At 36.9% G+C, this 21833-nt stretch overlaps 2 protein-coding genes across 6 annotated transcripts in view; one reads left to right on the top strand and one right to left on the bottom strand.

The window, feature by feature from the left end:
* LOC127868947 (nephrocystin-1-like) overlaps positions 1–5169 on the bottom strand; it is a 49464-nt gene extending 44295 nt beyond the window's left edge. For all 4 annotated transcript variants that reach the window (XM_052411159.1, XM_052411158.1, XM_052411161.1 and 1 more), the window contains exons 1-4: positions 5003–5169; positions 3379–3467; positions 2290–2350; positions 1013–1090 (exon numbers count right to left, since the gene is read on the bottom strand). In XM_052411159.1, the coding sequence (XP_052267119.1) occupies positions 1013–1090; positions 2290–2350; positions 3379–3467; positions 5003–5065 (291 nt within the window). In that variant the 5' untranslated portion in view covers positions 5066–5169. The remainder of the gene's footprint in view (positions 1–1012; positions 1091–2289; positions 2351–3378; positions 3468–5002) is intronic.
* Positions 5170–5375: 206 nt separating this feature from the next.
* Positions 5376–21833, top strand: part of LOC127868949 (DNA-directed RNA polymerases I and III subunit RPAC1-like) — a 28232-nt gene continuing 11774 nt past the window's right edge. For both annotated transcript variants that reach the window (XM_052411164.1, XM_052411163.1), the window contains exons 1-8: positions 5376–5532; positions 9252–9323; positions 9655–9762; positions 12596–12728; positions 13294–13407; positions 13598–13647; positions 13923–13997; positions 15288–15354. In XM_052411164.1, the coding sequence (XP_052267124.1) occupies positions 5473–5532; positions 9252–9323; positions 9655–9762; positions 12596–12728; positions 13294–13407; positions 13598–13647; positions 13923–13997; positions 15288–15354 (679 nt within the window). In that variant the 5' untranslated portion in view covers positions 5376–5472. The remainder of the gene's footprint in view (positions 5533–9251; positions 9324–9654; positions 9763–12595; positions 12729–13293; positions 13408–13597; positions 13648–13922; positions 13998–15287; positions 15355–21833) is intronic.

Below are 21833 nucleotides of genomic sequence, written 5' to 3'. Positions count from 1 at the left end.
ATATTTCTTTGCAAGTGATTACCCTCAAAAAATGAAATATTAGTTGTATTATACAAAATAAGGGTCAACAAGGAAACCAGATGGCAAGTTATATACACTTTGCTTATTTAATAATACACTCAAGCTTTTTATCACATGCAAAACATTTTTACAATCTATATACTGTTCAACCAACAATACAAGTTATTCGATGATACCAGTACATGTATGCATAATTATGGGATTTACAAATGATATTAATGTGTGTTATTCTCTTTATCAACATTATCACAATGCTCTGACTGCTACTAAAATTATGGGATATAGACCAAGTATATTTTCCACTTTATATCTACACAAAGTATCCAGTTTTTACTGCATTACTTACCAAATATACATGATATTATAGATCTCATACGACTCCCATTATGCCAAAATGGGTCTTATCCCATATGAGGCTAACTTAGCTCCAGACAAGCCTGTGAATTTGCTTTGTCGGTCCTGGAGCTACAATGTCCGCTGATGGGACCAACAAAACCTTACATGACTATATAGCTGACAGGTTAGCTCCTGAACATAAAAGTGGAAGAATAGTGCTGGTCTGGAGCTACCCTGGCCATATATTGACTTTGCTCTGTGAAAAGAGGATTTAATGCATATGCGTAAAGTGTCATGGTTTTATATCATACATTTAAGTTGTGTTCTGAGAAAACTGGGCATAATGCATGTGCGTAAAGTGTCGTCCCAGATAAGCATGTGCAATCCGCACAGGCTTATCAGGGACAACACTTATCGCTTTTATATTTTCTGTTCAAAGAAAGTCTCTTCTTAGAAAAAATCTAGTTTAGGCAGAAAGTGTTGCCCCTGATTAGCCTGTGCAGACTGCATAGGCTAATCTGGGATGACACTTTACACACATGCATTAAGCCCCGTTTTCTCAGAACACAACTCATATGGTATAAAACCAATTTTGAATGTTAAGGGTCACATGGTATGATAGGTTTTATACAATCAACATAGTTTAATAGCATACCTGGAATGCTGTGACTCTATCAACCTCTTTCTTCTTCTTGGTTTCAAAATTCTTCCTTTGTTTCTGGTCTTCATTTTCCTAAATGACAGTTAAATATACACAAATTATATTTCATGACCAAACAATCCAATCCTTACATTTAACAAATCTAGCCACATTATAATATAAACTTATTCATTTAACTCTGTCATAGGGTCAGGTGAAAAAGTGCTAAAGCTATTTTGGTTGATTTTACAGCCATTATTTAAAAATATTCGTGTATTGAGACAAAGGGCAAAAAGTGTCTATTGATTGTTTGATTAACAGAAATCCGGAAATATAAAAGATAAGTGAAGAAATAAAGAATAATAATTTTTATTGATGTTTTAATATCCAGTTTTACGTATTTGTTAATGTTTAGAATTTTCTTTTCCATGTAACTGTATTCAATATTTAAATGTTCGCAGTTTAAAGTAAATGACACTAAAATTTCCAATTTCATAAGTATTGGTTATATGTCCAAAATGGTTAACAAAGTCTTGAGTACCATGCCTAACAGAACAAGAGATGTGTTTGTTAGAAACACAATGCCCCCTATTGCGCCGCTTTGAAGCCATAAATTTGACCTTTGACCTTGAAGAATGACCTTGACTTTTCACCACTCAAATGTGCAGCTCCATGAGATACACATGCATGCCAAATATCAAGTTGCTAACTTCAGTATTCAAAAAGTTATGACCAAACTTTAACGAAGGTTTAAGTTTTAGGAAAGAAAAATACAATTATATTTGACCTTTGACCTTGAAGGATGACCTTGACCTTGACTTTTCACCACTCAAAATGTGCAGCTCTGTGAGATACACATGCATGTCAAATATGAAGTTGCTATATTCAATATTGCAAAAGTTAGCAAACTTTAACCAAGGTTTTAAGTTTTGGGAAACACATATACAGTGAATGAATGAATGAATGACAGTCAGACAGACAGGCCAAAAACAATATACCCCCGATCTTTCGATCCGGGGGCATAAAAACATTTGAACACTACCAGGCACAAAATGTGAAGAATTCAAATGCATCAAGCATCCATGTCTGAAAAATTGACCAAATGTCTGACATGATTATAACCTAATAAGACAGTATGTGAGACGGGTTCTTCAGAGGTTTCAATAAGTCTGAAAATCAGCACTATCAATGAAGTATTCTGTGTAGATTATTATTTTTCATCCAAATTTTAAGATTGAATTAGTGTTATGAAAATGTTTATACTTTAATAGGCCTAAGACCTTGGTCCATACCTCTGTCAAAGCTTGAGCTCTCTGTAGCAGCTCTGTCACCTGGGGCTTAAGTTCGTAGCAGCTAAAACATTGAAATAAATTTGAGTTGGTCTCATGATAAACCGGGCTTTATGCATGTGCTTTAAGTGTCGCACAGGCTTATCAGGGACATCACTTTTAGCATTTATGAATTTTTTCAACAATCTGCAAAGGCTTATCTAGAAATACTTAACCTGCATGCAGAAAGCCTGGCTCATTTGTGTTTTTATATTTTGTAGACGGCTTGCTCAACCGTTTTGATGCTTTACCCCGTCAATAATAAAATATACATTTCCTGTCAGTCACCGGGTATAATAACCACAAGGACAAATTTGAAGTTGAATTCTGATATGTAAAGTAGTAATGTAGCATAGGTAAACTTCAAGCTTAAAGTTTATAAATTAAAAAAAGACATGTGACCATGGCAAGATAGCAATTTAAATTGTATCAAGTTTACAAGCAAGGTCTGCATCTCAGCTAACTCAAAACAAACCATAAGCAAAATACCTAAATACACATGTATAAACTCGAGTTATTGAGTGGAAACCATTTTTTTTATATTTAGTTATAATTACCTTGACCCAACTAACCTCTAATGCACCCTAGGTCTTCGTGTAAGTTAGCTACTAACTTAATTACAGAACAAAACCTCCATCAAAACAAAATGTTTTCGAGCAAAAACACATTTTTCTATTTTAAGTCATAGTGACTTCACTGCAAGATAAGTCTGCCACATACATTTCAGCATATTTTACAGACCTAACTGACTCCAAATTCAACTTTATGCAAATTCTTCATGTTAAAGCTAGAGAAGGTACATTTTGGACTGTCTTAAAATCAATATTTGCAATAAATAAACCATATGCATTACGGAAAGACTTTTAAAATTTAAACCTGCATTATTTTTCATCTTTGTTTGATCCAAACAAAACAAAGATATAGTTTTACAATCAGGAACCTCATAAAAAAGTGATTCTATTAGTTGATACTTCACAGTACCACTACCATAGTTTTATGATGTACCACAATGAATAACTCAAGTTACATAATTTAAACTGATAAAATACATACCTTCTGAAGTTAGCCTTGAATTTAAGTTCTTTATCTTTTAACTTTTTGTTGGCTGCATTCTTCAAACTTTCTTGCGCAATCTTTGTCACCTACAGAAAACAATATATACACCGTATACAATGCTGTAAAAGACACTGTCCACAGAACAAAAGAAAATACATTTTAGATTTCTTTGAATTCTAAATTAGCAGTAATGACAAAACGTATAATTTTTGTTCAGGATTTTTAATTTCCTTACAGTTTAATTATTTTTACATAATGCCACAACATAATTTTGCCCCAACACTTGAAATGAACCAGGGAATCTTTAAAAAAAAATATAATCAGAGGTAAGAAAAGTGATGATTAAAAACACTCAATTTTCCATAAAAATTAATAAACATTTCAGCCAAACGCTTCTTATATTGCCAAAAAATCACCTCATCATATAATCTGGCCCTTTGTTTGTACTTAATTTTTTTTAGTGTTGAATCGCATCAAACTACACATGTCTTGTAATAATGTTATAGTTTCTATAATGTTTCTTCGGTCTAAGTAGTAGTGTTTTAGGATAAATAATGTTTTTTTGAGATGGTAAATGTATGCAAACTTCGTGCCTTCTTTTTAATTTGGATGATACAGGCAATCAAATTGCTTACCATAATAACTCTAAATTTTCAAAAACCCCTTTTTTTGGCGACAAAAATTATTTTACCTGACTACATTTTCAGACATACAGGTTTTTGTCCATAATTTTTCACTCTTAATTTTTGGACAAAATATTTTACACCGCAATTTTACCAGATTTCACTCTGAATTTTTGGACAAAATATTTTACGGCGCAATTTTACCAGATTTCTTGCCTTTTTTCACTTATCTGTTGTCATTTCGAGTATTTAGTTTTTATGACCGTATTAAGGTCATGAAACCGGGCAGATGAATGCCTTAGGCCAACTGCAAATTACATTTGTGTACTTGGTTAATAACCATGTATACTGGTGATAAACAATGGTTTATCCCAAGAAAGATAACATAGACATGTACTTAATGTTCCAAAACCTAATGCATACATGTACCTATTGTTATACAAACAAATTGAAGGTGAAATATAACAACTGACGAACAAACAAAGTTTATAGTTTGCAATTTTTAATTGTATTCCTTTGATTACCGGTTCATATTAGAGTACTGGTAAATGGATTGCTCATTTTTGAACCAGGTGGTCAAAGTCGAGCCTTGGAGTAACTTTCTGTCAAAAATAAAAGCATGTGAAATTATTTTCAATAAATTTGAAGTATATATAAAAATGAATTTTACTCTGCATCTTTGTATTTTACAAGCATGTGATAAAAAAATCGTTGGACTACCCCTCAATGTAGGACTTGTGTATATGTTTTGCTACCAATGCCAGAGATACAATATTGTTGCAAAGAGCCCTAAAAGCAGTGCTAGAATAATTGCTTGTTTGATAAAAAAATTGTTATGGACATTTAAGAAAGCTTGTTTAAATATAAATTATTTCAAGCAACAGTATGGAAAGAGACATAAATAGTACTTTATTTAACTTTGAAACAATACTGTGAATGGTAAATTTTCTTAAAAAAACAAGTTCAGTCTTGACAGTTACAATGAGAATAGCAATTACCTGCTTTTTAAGAAGATCTGCATCTTTAATTACTTTTTCCAACGGACTGGGTTCTTTGGGCATGATTATTAATTAATTTTAGAAAACACTTTTTTTAAATAGATCTCTTAAAACAGTGAAACACTGGAATCGCTTTTATTTTTTCCAGAAAATCAACTTCCGGTCGCCATTTGCAAACAATAAGTAATGCACACACCTATAATCATACCGACGAACACAAAATCATATTCAATTAATAATAAATGATAATTTATCTGTAATAATTTAACGCTAAATATATAGAAAATTGTAAATTAATTAGATTATGAATATTTAATATCATTTTCTTATATATATATATATATATGTTTATTTGTATTATGTGCATCTTCATGCGGATTGCCTCTAAAATTATTCTAACTCGTAAACAAACTTAACACGTGCAACTAAAGAGCAACAGGAATCATTGCTCTTTGGAACAAAATATTGCTATGGAAAGAATAAAAGAAATACGAACACGAGTTGAGCTAAAAGAACATGGACTGGAAAATGTATTCTTGTTATTGCCATTTACCACAGACTGACAAATAACGTTAATTGTATTGTTGTTGTTGTTTTGTTTTTAATAATGACCTCACTTGTTGGTCTTTAGAATAGTTGCAATAATCCGGAAGGTCAATAGCTGGAATTTGCAACTGCTAACCCGATTTGCCATAGAAACGTGCAGTTTAATCGGAAATATTAGCCACATCAACTATTTTCTGGCATAAATAAACACAAATAGATTGTAAATATATCTATAATGCGCAAATTAAAACCACTTACATGATATGTTATGCTCGCATAATATTGATATTAATCCAAAGTTTCAAACACGTCAACGGTTCATTTAAATGTCTTTATTTTTGCAACGGACAAAGCCAAGTATTCCGAGTTATTCCGAATTCGAAAATACGCTATAGACCATCTCCGGAATCCTCGGCGAGATAGATCGCGTGTCTAATCTACCAATCGTAATATACAGACTATCTTCGGAACATACGTAAGATAGATCGAATTGTCAATTCAAAACTTCGGCTTTCATTTTGATAACAGTTTTTGTATAAAGTTTTTGTTTTGAGTTTTTCTCCACAATTCACTCGCAAATTGATATCAGTAATAACATGTATTGTGTTTGTAACGATGTATAAGTTGATTGAACTCAATTTTTTTTAGACATACGTGAGACATAATTTTTTTACATTAAAATATGGGTTAACAAGAAGAACTCTGAGCTGTACATATGTACTTATAAAAGCTCAGAGCATTCAAGAAGAACTAGTCTTTAGAAATGTAGATTATATGATTTTTTAACAACACTGGCAATACATTGACAGTGTTTGTTTACCATCATCCTATTGTTAAAACGCATGCTAAATCAACCCATGCAAAAGACGTTGGAACACGGACATTTTTAACCAGGTTTTCCGAAGGAAAAAACTGGTTATTAGATTGGCGAATGCGGGCGGGCTGGCTGGCTGGCTGGCGGGCGGAACAAGCTTGTCCGGGCCATAACTATGTCGTTCATTGTCAGATTTTAAAATCATTTGGCACATTTGTTCACCATCATTGGACAGTGTGTCGCGCAAAATAATTACGTCGATATCTCCAAGGTCAAGGTCACACTTTGAGTTCAAAGGTCAAAAATGGCCATAAATGAGCTTGTCCGAGCCATAACTATGTCGTTCATTGTCAGATTTTAAAATCATTTGGCACATTTGTTCACCATCATTGGACGGTGTGTCGCGCGAAATAATTACGTCGATATCTCCAAGGTCAAGGTCACACTTTGAGTTCAAAGGTCAAAAATGGCCATAAATGTCCCTTGAGATATAACCTTCATATTTGGTATGCATGTGTATATGGACAACGCCTTTCCATACGCACACAAATTTTGACCGTCCGTCCGTCCGTGTGTCCGTCCGAAAACTTTAACGTTGCTCATAACTTTTGCAATATTGAAGATAGCAACTTGATATTTGCCATGCATGTGTATCTTATGAAGCTGCACATTTTTAGTGGTGAAAGGTCAAGGTCATCCTTCATGGTCAAAGGTCAAAAAAAATAATTCATGTGCATATCTCCAATGTCAAGGTCGCCACGACTAAAAATAGATTTATTTTAAAACAAACTTACAAAGGGGGTTAATTTTCTTTGTTCATTTCAAAAGTTCAGTTTGAGTTGTCTCCCTTTATCAGATTTTTTTTCACAATGAAAACCTGGTTTTGTGACAATTTTGTCCCTTGTTTAAAACATTTTCTGAGGTCCGGTATTATTCCCAAAACTGGCAGCCCCTGCGTTAGTTCTTCTTGAGTGCCATGAGCTTTTATTAGTAAATACGTACAGCTCAGCCTCGTTTTTGATAAAACGAAATTCCATGTAAAAAAAAAATGTCTCGCATATGTCTATAAAATCGAGTTAAATCAACCTAATAAATTTTTACAAACACAATACCTGTCATCATCTATATTAATTTATAGCAAGTCATTTGTGATCATGAGATCTATCTTGCCAGTTGCAACTCCCAGTGACCCGGAAGGTCAATAGCTTGGAGTTTTGGTTGAAAATGAAACGAAACTAAGAATATGTAAAAACAAAACTAAGAATATGTAAAAAATATGGACTGGTTTATGTTTATTTTACATCTATAGACTGTTTAACAATAAAATAAAACGCATTGTCTTGTGTCAACAGTAAGAGTACTAGCGTTTTATATTACTGTTTAAAATTACTTGTTATGTACACAAATATTCACAAAGCTTTATTCACATTTTTAACAGTTTTATCATAAGTTTTAACAAGAACCAGTTTAAATTTAGTTGTTATTTTATTTTTATTTTTTTTAATTGTTTAAATCTGTAAATGTCATAATAAAGATTAAACAAATATAAAAGGTCCAGTAAAATCTGGTGAGGTCCAGTAAGTTTTTAAGTTATTTGACCTCATGTCCTGTAAAAAATGTGTCTTAATGCAACCCTTGTTATGGATAGACAAGTTCAATTAATTGTTTAAGTAAGACAGTTAATTGTTTAAGTAAGACAGCACTATATAACTTGGAAATAACATAGTATTAAAGCGACTCAATCACAGATTTTGGCATGTTTTGAAATATGTCATTAAATGCTATAAATTGATAAATTTAACAACCAAAGTCGATGAATTGATATCCCCCGCAAAGGAAAGTTTATTTATGGATGGGTGCAAAGCCCTCGATTTATGGTTCATGTATAATCCTAAAAAAAAATAAGTGTAGGATAATTGTTATTATGCAAATGCAATTCTCCTCATTGATATCTTATCTATACACCCATGCATTTTCATAATAAAATCTGAGATAAAGCCCTGAATAGTTACACAATACAATACAACAAAGGGCAATAACTCTTATTTAAGAAAGTGGAAGGTTATGGTTCTTGTGCATGGCACTTCTCCTCATTGATATCTATACACCCATGAAGTTTCATGTTGACATCTTATATAGTTCCTGAGATAAAACCATGCAAAGTTTTGTGACAGATGGAATGACAGACTGGATGACGCACGGACAAGCCCTATATTACTCCACCTTTGACAAGGGATACAAATCAGAACTAAAAGCTCCAGTGTAAAACAATATATATAATAAAATTAAAGTTAAGAAATAAAACACTCATCCACAATCGGGCTCAAACCACTGACCCTTGGAGTAAAATCTAGGCCATTAGTGCTGGTATAGATAATGTTGTATTTTGTACTTTATATGCAGGTAGTGTCATAAAATATAAAAATAATACCAGAACATTCAAAATTATTATATCGTTTCACATTTGTAACACTTTATAATTTTTAGGTTTTTTAATCATCAAAACATGCATGTAATGGATGTTTTAAAGCATGGAAAATGGTCAGTATTATTGTTTTCTCACAAATATCATAACTACAACGAAAATGTACATATGTGATACTTTTTTCAAGTTTGTCAATTTACCAAAACGTTAACAGTTCCATTTAATGTCTCCATCTGAAAGTGGCAAAGTGTACGTGCATACAGTCTCAGTTATGCCAAAGTGACAAGGTGCGAAAGTAATTTGCATCGAATAAATGCATTTAGTTAAATTACTTCAAATAAGCATCTTTATATTATGTACACAGTTGTATCTTATTGATCACATAAACATACTTTATACTTGTTGCATTTCCCTTAATACAAGTGCTTCTACCATATTGACTGTGTTAATTGTTTGTGTCAAAGGTGCACAGCACAGATTTTCCTGGAACATATGATGGCTATGATGACTCTTGGAATCAAGAAAAATTTGAAAAGGTATTACCCGGTAGACGTTATTTATTACCAATGGTTCCAACTTGCAAATAATTGCTGTTGTTGAGAGAATACTGAAAATTTCTGGTGTTGTATCTTTCGAAAATAAAATACAAAAAATGTTTCCTTGCATTGGACATAGTCTTGAAATAGGTTATTGCTTGCATTTTTTACCTTTTAGAAAGGTCTAGATTTGTTTATACAAAACTTCGAGAAACTGTCTGATGGAGAACTTGAAAAGTTAGTTGTAATTTGCGAACTTCATAGCAGTTGTTACCAGTTATAGGATGACCCATATATGCATAGTAAACATGTATGTTGAATTGGCTTCTAGAACTTCAGAGTGGAAATTAAGCGGCTAACAAATGATGAGTTGGAGTTTGACATGATTGGCATTGATGCAGCCATTGCCAATGCCTTCCGAAGAATACTCCTGTCAGAGGTAACAGACTCAGTTAACAGTATACGATGATCAGCTGATAAAAAGTAATAAAATATATGAACCATTTATCACTTAGATACGTATTTCAAAGCATTTGTAGACCCTTAGAAAGTTAAATTTAATTAAAGGCCTTTCTTATTAGATCCAAGTTTTAAAGGTTTCATTTCCAACCCTCAGATACTGATGAGCAGCAAACAGCATAAAACCTGAACAGGCTGCGAGTTACTTGCAGGCTGTTCTGGTTTTATGCTGGTTGCAAAAGCCATTTTCACTTTGCTTCTTATGGGAGAAAGAGTGAACAAATTGTTTTGAAATATCTCATACAGCCTTTTGATCCGTTACATGTGTTTCTTATTTATGAGTGTTTGAAAGATTGCTGTCAGGTACTTGAAAGATTACTGTGAAGCACTTCCAAAAAAACAGACACAAAGGCTCCTAAGTAAACCTATGGCTTTTGATAAATTCATGCTTATTACATTTTTTTATACGCCCGTCTATGACGGGACGTATTATGGTATACCCCGCGTCCGTCCGTCCGTCTGTTAATGTCGTACGCTACGTCAAATATCCTTTGACAGATTTTCTTCAAATTTTAACACAATCTTAATATTGATAAACCCTGATCCCCTTTCGTTTTTGACGGAATTCTGAATTGTCGTTCCAGAGTTATGGGACTTTGTTCGTCAAAATTTCGTGATTTCATTGAATGTCCTACTGTAGCTATATAAAAATGTTAAAGTTGTTATAACTTTGGTATGCTTGGACCTAGAGTCTTGAAACTTGACATGAAGGTTGGCCAGAACTAGTAAGTAACCACTGGACATTTCAAGGTCATTCATTTGAAGGTCAAGGTCACTGTGACCTTGAATGTAAAAATGTTAAAGTTGTTATAACTTTGGTATGCTTGGACCTAGAGTCTTGAAACTTGACATGAAGGTTGGCCAGAACTAGTAAGTAACCCCTGGACATTTCAAGGTCATTCATTTGAAGGTCAAGGTCACTGTGACCTTGAATGTAAAAATGTTAAAGTTCTTATTTCATGTTATAACTTTGGTATGCTTGTACCTAGAGTCTTCAAACTTGAAATAAAGATTGGCCAGTACTAGAAGATGACCACTGGTCATTTCAATGTCATTCATTTGAAGGTCAAGGTCACTGTGACCTTAAATGTTAAAATGTTAAAATTGTTATAACTTTGGTATGCTTGGACATAGAGTCTTCAAACTTGACATGAAGGTTTGCAAGCACACTTAGATGACCACTGGTCATTTCAAGGTCATTCATTCTAAGGTCAAGGTCACACAAGGTCACTGTGACCTTAAATGTTAAAATGTTAAAATTGTTATAACTTTGGTATGCTTGGACATAGAGTCTTCAAACTTGACATGAAGGTTTGCAAGCACACTTAGATGACCACTGGTCATTTCAAGGTCATTCATTCTAAGGTCAAGGTCACTGTGACCTTAAATGTTATTGTTGTTCATGTATCCTACCGTAGCTCAAATATCCCCCGATGGATTTTTTATACGCCCGTCTATGACGGGACGTATTATGGTATACCCCGCGTCCGTCTGTCCGTCCGTCCGTCCGTCCGTCTGTTAATGTCGTACGCTACGTCAAATATCCTTTGACAGATTTTCTTCAAATTTTAACACAATCTTAATATTGATAAACCCTGATCCCCTTTCGTTTTTGACGGAATTCTGAATTATCGTTCCAGAGTTATGGGACTTTGTTCGTCAAAATTTCGTGATTTCATTGAATGTCCTACTGTAGCTCAAATATCCTTCGATGGATTTTTTTCAAATTTCAACACAATCTTAATATTGATAAACCCTGATCCCCTTTCGTTTTTGACGGAATTCTGAATTGTCGTTCCAGAGTTATGGGACTTTGTTCGTCAAAATTTCGTGATTTCCATGCTCATGTACTTATAAAATAAACCATGTATTCAAATACAAATAAACTGAAGTAAAAAAATGATTCAAAGGGTTATTTATTACCTTACTACTTCATTGGCGAACGACGGGCGTATCATGCGCTCATGGCGCAGCTTTTATTATTAAGCTGCTTTCACTATGTTGTAGAGTGCAGGACTGTAAACTCCACACAATTGATTTGTTTCAAATTCCAGCCTGATCACATGATGTGAGTGTTGATTGCAAGTTTGGTCATGGAATAATGTTTAAAGCCACCATTCCCCTATATCTGATAGTAGTAGGACAATTGTCAATTACTGACTTTCTGGTTTCTATTTATTAAGTGGCTAGAGACTAAGTTCTGCTTGGCTGCCTCAGGTAAAGTGTGTGACGGTTATTTTACCACTTTGATATGATTGAAATAAAGCATTTAAGCCGTGCTCTGTGAAAAGGGGGTTTTAATGCATGTGCGTAAAGTGTCATCCCAGATAAGTCTGTACAGTCTGCACAGGCTAATCATGGACAACACTTTCCGCTTTGATGATATTTTCTGTTTATAGAAAGTATCTTCTTAGCAATAATGTAGTTTAGGCGGAAAGTGTGCGGACTGCACAGGCTTATCTGGGACGACACTTTACTCACATGCATTAACCCCTTTATCACAGAGCATGGCCCAATTGAATGTGTTGAATGCAGATGGCAGAGGTGTTTTTTGGTCTGCAATGATATTAGGTGGTCCAGGTTTCTATCCCCACTAATGGAGAATTTTCAAGATGCTTCCACAGACATCAGGTACTAATTCTATCTAGAAAAGAGGATTTTAGACTGTCTTTGGAAGCTAAAGAGCTTTAACTTGACATTTATCTTGTCCACTTAACTGCAAAGCACTGAAAATTGCAACCGTTTGCCTTCAGGTGCCCACTATGGCAATAGAGAAGGTGCACATCTACAACAATACGTCCATCATCCAGGACGAGGTGCTTGCTCACAGGTTGGGGCTGATACCAATCAAGGCTGACCCTCGACTCTTCCAATACAAACAAAATAGTAAGAGTTGCAAATTTATCATATTTTATAGTATTCTCTGAACTGTGTGTTGAAGGTGGCATTCCAGTACACATCAAATCCATAAGAGTTGGTAATTTGTCACACTTTTTAGCAGGCCTTGTTTTAATATAGCCATGCTCTGGGAAAAGAGTTCTTAACCCTTTGCATGCTGGGAAATTTATCGTCTGCTAAAATGTCGTCTGCTGAATTTCTACAATTAGCATTTCTTCGATTTTTTTTCAAAAAATACTATCAGATTAGCAAACAGTTTGGATCCAGGTGAGACGCCACGTTCTCTGGCGTCTCATCTGGATCCAAACTGTTTGCAAAGGCCTTCAAAATTCGGTTCCCACACTGAAAGAGTTAATGCTTGGCAGTCTACAAATTCTTAAGTGATGAAACTTTCTGTCTTAACTGGATTGTCCATTAGAAGATAAATTTTTGATGGAAAAGCAGAAATTGTCGTCCCTGACTAGCCTGTGTGGGCTTCACACTTTACGCACTTGCATAAAACAGCGTGTTCCCAAGGCAAGGCTAACTGATGCACATATTGGCAATGTTTCAGCTGAAGCTGAGCCGACAGAGGAGGACACCATACAGTTTGAGTTGAAGGTAAAGTGCACACACAACCCCAAACACAGTGGCACTGACCCAGATGACCTGTACAGGGACCATAAAGGTAGGCGCATTCTCTGGGCAAATAAGTTTGGTAATCTAAATCAGTAACAGGTTTTTCAATTAACAATTACATTGCTTGATGAAGTTTAAATAGGTGAGCAATTCATGACTGCCATGGCACTCTTGTGAAATCAAATAAATGCTGTTAGTATGTAAGGTCTTCATAAACATGTATTACTTTTGTATTTCAGTCACAACAAAACACATGAAATGGATTCCAATTGGAAACCAGGCAAATATTGTAAGTTGGATATTGTATTGGAGTATAATAAGTTAATAACACATATCTTTGTTGCTATTCTGACCTACATTTATTGCCAGGGGAATTGGGTTTATTAGTTCCTTTGACTTTATTTCCAGAATTGGGCATATGGAGCTATTTACTAAATTGGATCTAAAAAAATCTCTATGGCTTTATCTCATTAATATGGCATTGTCGACACCTCAGTTTGAATATAACACATACATAACTTAAATTGGTTATTGCTCAAAATGTCAAAAAAAATTTTTGTTCAGTTCAAGGAAGGTGACATACGGCCAGTGCATGATGGGGATAACAGCATCCTGATAGCAAAGTTGAGGCCTGGGCAGGTACAATGTGATTGTTTAAGCAAATAATTATTTCATTTGAAGGTTAGTAGCTTGAAGCATGATTGGGTACCATGACAACAACAGTGCCTGTAATCTCTGGCACCAGCTCACTGAGACTGCAGGCTGTAAGACAACTGTATTAGTTTCTGGTGTATCAGTCTATATTGTGTCAAAATCAATATATAGGCCATTTCGAATCTGGGTCATGAGAGTCAATAACTAGGTCATTTGTTCAAATCTTTAAAAAAAACTGTTAATCATTTTAGAGCCAATATTTATAACCCAATTTTGATGCAACTTGGTCAGAATGTTTATATTGAGCATATCTAGTTTACGTTTGTATCTGGGTCAAAAGCGTTTAAAAAAAATAGTTCATCAGGCTAAATCTGAGAGTAACCTTAGTACTGGAGGCAACAGTTATGACTTCATTTTGATGAAATGTAGTCAGAATGTTTATCTTGAAAATAATCTGGCCAAGTTTGGATCAGGGTAACATGCATCTACAGTAAAAGCTAGAAAACAGTTCAAATCTTACGAACACTTTGTAACCACTCATAAGGCCACAATCTTGATGAAACGTGGTGCCAATGTTTGTCTCGATAATATCTATGCCAAGTTTGATACTGGCCATGTGTTTCTAAAAACTCTGTCATCAGGTCAACAAATTTTAGAGAAACATTTTTACCACTCTACAGGCTACATTTATTACTCAACCTTGATTTAAGTGTGTAAAAATGTTGATCTTTATCGAATCTATACCAAATTCTTATCTTTGTTAAATGAGGTCAAAAACTAGATCACCAGGTCAAGTGATTTTGACAACTGGTGTACCTTGAACTCAGGTGAGCATTTTGGGGACTTCATGGTCCTCTTATTAGATTCATAATTAGGGTAGTAATATAAAAAAATGTAATGATAGTTGTTTGTTATGTCCATAAACTATCCCCTGTGAATGTTTTGTAGCACCACTGCAATGTAATTGTCAGACCTGGAGATCACACTTGAAGATCTGTATTTGTTAAACTATACTTTAATATTTGGTTCAACTGTGCTGGATTAAAGTGAGATGCGTCTTTAGTGGGGGGGGGGGGGGGCCTTATTCCTAAAGATAGGAGCATGATGTTAGCATTTGATTACGGAGTTAATGATAGATAACATGTTGCAACATTGTAATTTAATTAAGTTGTTGATTGCATTAGAGGTATATTGACTGTGCTTATATTGTCAACCCACCTTACAAATTCATCTAAATGTAGTCTGGTGTTATCACAGTGTTCCATGTTGATACAGGAACTGGACCTGAAGCTGTTCTGTGTGAAAGGTATCGGACAGGATCATGCAAAGTTCTCTCCTGTAGGTGAGTACTAGGGAGAAGATAGTAGAAGTTGACAGTATTTTTTAGCCAATCTTCTACCTATTTAATGTGATCACAAGAAATAACTATTTACACTATCATCACCATCAAATCACTATTTACACCATCATTATGATAAAATTAACTCAACACCATTGTCATTATCAAAAAAATATTTACCATTATGTTCAGCATAATCCTGGGCCCAGTATCAAATGCACACAATATTCTAGCTTAAATTTGATGAAAAAAATTCTGGAAAGGATTTCACTATCTCATGTTTGGTGTATTATTTGATAGTCTCTCCATGCACGACCGGCTGTGTTGATTGCATGCAGAATTAAGGAAGGTCCCTGTAGTGTACTACAGTGAAATAGCTTGATGCTTCACCTGCCCCACCTTCCATTCCCCACCCGCTAGCTGCCTGTGTAGACTGCCTCAACCTCCATTCCCCACCCCCTAGATGCCTGTGTAGACTGCCCCATCCACCATCCCCAACCCCTAGCTGCCCGCCCCCCCCCCCCCCCCCCCCCCTCCATTCCCAACCCCCTAGCTGCCTGTGTAGACTAAAATGAAAATGTACATTTTAAAACAAAGAAGTACATTTTCAAGCGAACAGAATATGTGTATTTTACATATTGATATATGTATTTTAATGTCATAAATACTGACCTGTTATCGTATGCTTATACTTTCCAAGGGGAAATAACTCATCCGGAATTTTAACTGGGAATCCGCCACCTCAATACCGTAATACAGGCCAGGTTAAACATAGTGCAATGCAACCTAGCCAAAAATCGGTAACCAACCCTCAATATTCTTTCCGGATCAACCAGGTGTATACGTGTCTTTTACGGCTCTGAATTAAAATATTGTTTTTCACTTGGTTGATTGGGGTTTTGAATAGATAAATTGTGTTATTTATCTTTTTATTTCTCATTCGGATTAATTTGTGTGGATTTAATGGATTTTGTTTCATTTGTAAAAGGTAAGCCATGCTTGTTTTTATCGAACAATGGTTTATTTCTACCATGCTGGGTGTTATCAGGCGCGAACGACCACGTGCAAAACGTGCTCTTCTAATACATTGCTAGAACGTGCAAAGCATGTTCTTCTAATGTGTTACGAGATCGTGCAAAGCGTGTTCTTCTATTGACAGATTGTTTATCATTTGCCATTGTGTGCAATAATGATTTTAACGTTCCGTATGACAATCTAATTGATCGTCATTTTATTTTTCATCTGTTTTGAATTAAACTTTTGTTTAATTAATGATCTACGGCAGTATTATTATAATTTTCATTATGGTCAAATAATGATTTTATGTGCCGTATGATAATCTGGTCTGTGACCAGTTTATGGTTGAATATGCTTTGCTCTTGTTTTTCATATATTCGACTACATGATGGTCGCAGAAACAAGAGTGGATAAATACCCGGTGACTTCGCAGATCATGGATGATAGTTGCAGTATCAGTCACCGGGTATCGGGCACGATCGCGACCGTACTATGCTAAGTCTCTTAGACAGTCGGTCAACATCAGACCATATGGCGACACCCGTCAGCCGGTCTTTGCCCGATGGCATTGGTCAAGGACATCGACCAATGCCGGACCATTTGGCATCCGCCATACGGTCATTATCCGGTGACAACACTGGTCATGATATGACCGGTACGTCACCGGGGACGTTGATCACGGACCATTGATCGACGTCTGACCGGCCGGTCCGGTCACCGGTCATGTCACCGGTCCGGTCCGGTCATTGATCACCGGTCCGGTCCGGTCACCGGTCATGTCACCGGTCCGGTCCGGTCACCGGTCATGTCACCGGTCCGGTCATTGATCACCGGTCCGGTCACCGGTCCGGTCCGGTCACCGGTCATGTCACCGGTCCGGTCACCGGTCATGTCACCGGTCCGGTCACCGGTCATGTCACCGGTCCGGTCCGGTCACCGGTCCGGTCATTGATCACCGGTCCGGTCCGGTCACCGGTCCGGTCCGGTCACCGGTCATGTCACCGGTCCGGTCACCGGTCATGTCACCGGTCCGGTCACCGGTCATGTCACCGGTCCGGTCCGGTCACCGGTCCGGTCATTGATCACCGGTCCGGTCCGGTCACCGGTCATGTCACCGGTCCGGTCACCGGTCATGTCACCGGTCCGGTCCGGTCACCGGTCATGTCACCGGTCCGGTCATGTCACCGGTCCGGTCATGTCAACGGTCCGGTCCGGTCACCGGTCCGGTCATTGATCACCGCTCCGGTCACCGGTCAACAGTCATCAGTTAGGCCTGCCACCGATAACACCAGTCACCGGTCAAGAAGAAGAACTCGGTCTTCTTCATTGAATTATTCTCCTATTCTTCGTTGAATACATCGTCTTCATCAAGGATTAGACATCGGACACGCTCTTCTTCGTCGAGCAGTTCTCATCGTCGCGGCTCTCGTAAGCGATCACGTCGTCACTCACGGAGACGTTATTCTAGAAGATCTCGGTCTCATCGCAGCCGATCCACATCTCGGCCGATCCAGATCTCGACATCGCAGGAAACGAGGACGTCGTCAACCTTCACGTAGACATCAGCGGACTGCATTGAGCACCACTGGATATTTATCGAACAAACCTCTCCTTCATTGAGCAGTTTTCGGTGTTGATACGCTCGTAAGCGATCATGTCAATGCTCACGGAGACAATATTGTAGAAGTCAATATTTCCAGCGTAGCCGAACAATATTTCGGCATCGAAGTTATATGGATGTCGCCACTTCTCACGTAGGCGTTAATGAACCTACTGGTCATATCGACGTTCTCCATTTTATTCCTTTAGGAATATCATGTCTCCATTCCACGTGTGATGGTTCTTCTTATGGCATCCACACATGTTGCAGTCACCGAGCCGTAGTTGTATACGAACACTAGTTCGTTTAACATTCAGGCTTCGGGATAAGCTGTTCTTTTCTCCACTACGACTACAAGGACACTTATGCCTATTAATACTGATAATCTACCGTTGTTTTCCGGTTAACATTATCAGATGACTTAGTGGATGGTCATTCTTCTGCACCAGATATTTCCATTCTGACGCAGTTATATTATACCGGTCCCGATCACCGGACATCGGTCACCATTCATCGGTCATATCACCGATCACTGATCACCGGTCAGAATAAGTGATGTCTCATCGCCATCGGATTGGATTTTTTTTTTTTTTTGGCATGATCTTCTTTTCCGAGCAGTGCTTGACATTGATAACAGACCATATGGATTCCACCATTTTTCGGTCTTTAACTGGTAATGTCACCGGTCATATTATGACTGGTCCGTTCACCGGGCTACAGTTACCGGTCATTGACCGGTCCGGTTCGGTCACCACTTACCAATTACCGGTATTCCACTGTGTTTTCATCGGTCAATTTTTAGTATCACGGGTATCGTCTACATTACATAGTTGTATACCCCTGGCTATGATTGTATTGAATACTATATTTTATGGATTCAACAATCTTCATGACTTTTTGTGTTTTTCAATACTGATGTTCTACTGGCGACGGTTACCAAATCATGCTATATCTGTTATTTGTACTTCTATCTCAACCGGCTACATGCAGACTACTGGTCTTGCAGATAGATCGGCTGAAGTGGGCTCGGAGACTAGCATTGAGGTCGAACATTACTATTTGACCTCTATTAATTTATGTTCGAGAACCGAAAGATGAATTGTTTTAACCGCCTTTACCTGTCGGCTACAGACTTTGCAGTCAGTGTCACGGAACAGTTGGGACACATTAATGACGCTAGCAGGATTAGCAAGACGACATTTGTATCGACTTCTGCTTTTCTATTGCTCCTACGGCAGTGCATATTTTCAAGCTACTGGAATCAACAAGAGTTCTGATACATAGGATTGCCTATCAGATTGACCGCATAGCGGCTACAGTCTTGTAGATGGCTTAGGACCTATTGAACTCAGATCTTAGATCCTAGGATCAAGAGGGACCTCATCTTAAAGTTATTCTTCTATTACACTTCTGGCCATAACAGGCCGTCTTCCTATAACTGGTCGTATTCCTTTCGGAATTCGTCCAGGTTAGAAGTCTTGAAGTAAATGGATTAATCAAGTCAGAATTTAAGACTTCCATGCATTCTACCGGCAAGCGTGGACCCGCTTAAGGTTACCCCTAGGGTTTTCACCTTTTTCTGCCATCACACCTCCGATTCCGGAGGTACCGCTATCAATCATATTTCCGTACTTCGCAAATCGATGACTTCGCGACCTGTATTATCCAGGATTTTAAAGGCGCCTGTTATTGGTTCAAGAAGAGGCTATATTCTGTAGATAGGTCATAAACTTATAAGTGTTAAACACTGTCCTATTCTACCAATTTTCAAGTGTGTTTGGAGTGGGAAAGTTTGGCTTGCCGTGGTTTCTTTGCCCACCCATCCTTGACAAATGGTTTCGTTCACCGGTCGGTATTTACCGGTCCGGTCACCGGTCCTTCTGCTGAGACGTCTTTTCTTACGTCCGTTTCAGCTTTATTTTTAAGATAATTGTATTAATCTCGGGATTATTTAATGACACAGATTTCCATCTTTTTGTCATTATTTACCACTATTCAGTGGTGTCTAGACTAGAAGATTATCTTGGCAAGAATATAGTTTATTCTACCACAACCTTCCTTACATCTTATACAGATGTGAGCAGATAAGGTTATGGACGATCACATAGAACAACGTATCTTGATTTTCTCAATTATGTGGTATCCTAACGAATATCACCTGCACATCTACATCTTGAAAAGCGAAAATTCTTTTTAGCTGTTTTTCATTTACAACACATTTTCACGATTCCTTTGTGATGGTTTCAACTATCACACATCGGTCGTGGTTTACTTACAGACACGGAGGTGATCATATTATCACTCCTTGTAACTGGAAATCAGGAACTTATTCGTTCTTTGCAAGAACAACAAATTTTCTCTATCGTCTTTCTCATACCAGTTCGTCTCAACGCCCTGTTGGACCTTTTGTCCTGCAGTTCTTTCTTTCGAATTATTTTTCCGTTGGGTTCAATAATGTAATTGCGCATGCGCGGCAGTGAAGTTGCAGACGAGTTGCATGGTGTACATAGTATATCAAAGAATGTTGTTTATCATCAAACGCTAGTTATTAGCGTTATGCGATCGTATATCGCAGTGTATACCGGTATGCTGAACAACGTCAACAATGCAGTTCACAGAAATCGATCCAGCAGGGTGTGCGATTGTTATACATTCGTCCATTGACATAAACTGGAATATCTTGCCTTCTTGGTGAGTTTTTGCAATAACTGAGTTTTTGCCATAATTTCATGAAATATACTTAATGAACCATGGGATTATGGTTCTACGACCTTTTAAGTCTCCTGTACAATTATTTTCAGGAAACTTCTTCACAGGTCAAATATCATATCTCACTGAGACATATTTTTACTGATCCAAACATGTGCCACTTCATGTCTGGCCATTAATAACTTTTAGTTATCTCTACAGAAGAACGTTTTTCTGTTAGAGTTTCAATCCTTGTTACTTGTGCAAGGATAATTCCATCAGAACTGTATAAAGGTTCTATGGAAATTCATTTTTTACTGGGTAATTGAGAGCATAGTTATTACCTTAATCACTCTGCTAGATACATAGAGGTTTTTCTCATCTTTTTCTTGATGATAAGAAATTTGTTCTTTTCTTCATCAAAGGATAGAGATTATGCTTTCGTATACCTTGTTTTGTGTAAGTCATCGCAACTCTGTGCTGTCTTACCTATTTTGGAACTGATCCAAACTATGGAACGTCAACACTATGTTTTTCGTTCCTTTACCTTCTTAAGCGGTTTTGACTTGTGTAACATGTTGGGATGCTTAATGAGCTCCCTATGAACCTTTTTCATCAGGCTTATTAACAGTTCCAATATAATTTTAAGACGGTTTTCCTTCTTATTATGGCTTTTACCATACGGAGAAGTGAAATTCATGCTTTTTCTGATGAATACGACCAATTCCAGTTTGATCTATTGTCGTTTTCACTTTGTTGTGTCAGCCAGGATTCCTTGCTTAATATCAAGTCCTCTATATGGCTTCTACCTTCAAGTTTCCAAGTTTTCTTAAACTGGTAGTCATGAAGATGAGGATAAACTTCTTTGGGCAATCAGGGCTTTGAAGTTCTATCTCAGCAGTGTTAGTCAGAAGTCCATTCGAGGTTCTCAAAGACACTCTTCATTTCCCCAAAAAAGGGGGGGGAGATGTGTCTGCGGCTTCTATTTCTCGGGGTTAGACCTCGACTAAGGAAAGTTAATCTTATCCTATCTAAGGATTCATTCCTTTTTAGGATCTGACCGCATGAATTAAGAGCTCTGTCTGTTTTGTGGGCATATATTAATCACACCCCATTTTTTGACGTGCTCTAAGCTGTTTACTGGAGGAATCCGACCACCTTGTCATCTTTTTATCTT

This window comes from Dreissena polymorpha, chromosome 2 (assembly GCF_020536995.1).
Source record: "Dreissena polymorpha isolate Duluth1 chromosome 2, UMN_Dpol_1.0, whole genome shotgun sequence".
NCBI lineage: Eukaryota > Metazoa > Mollusca > Bivalvia > Myida > Dreissenidae > Dreissena > Dreissena polymorpha.
This window is presented reverse-complemented; position numbering and strand designations above follow the sequence as displayed.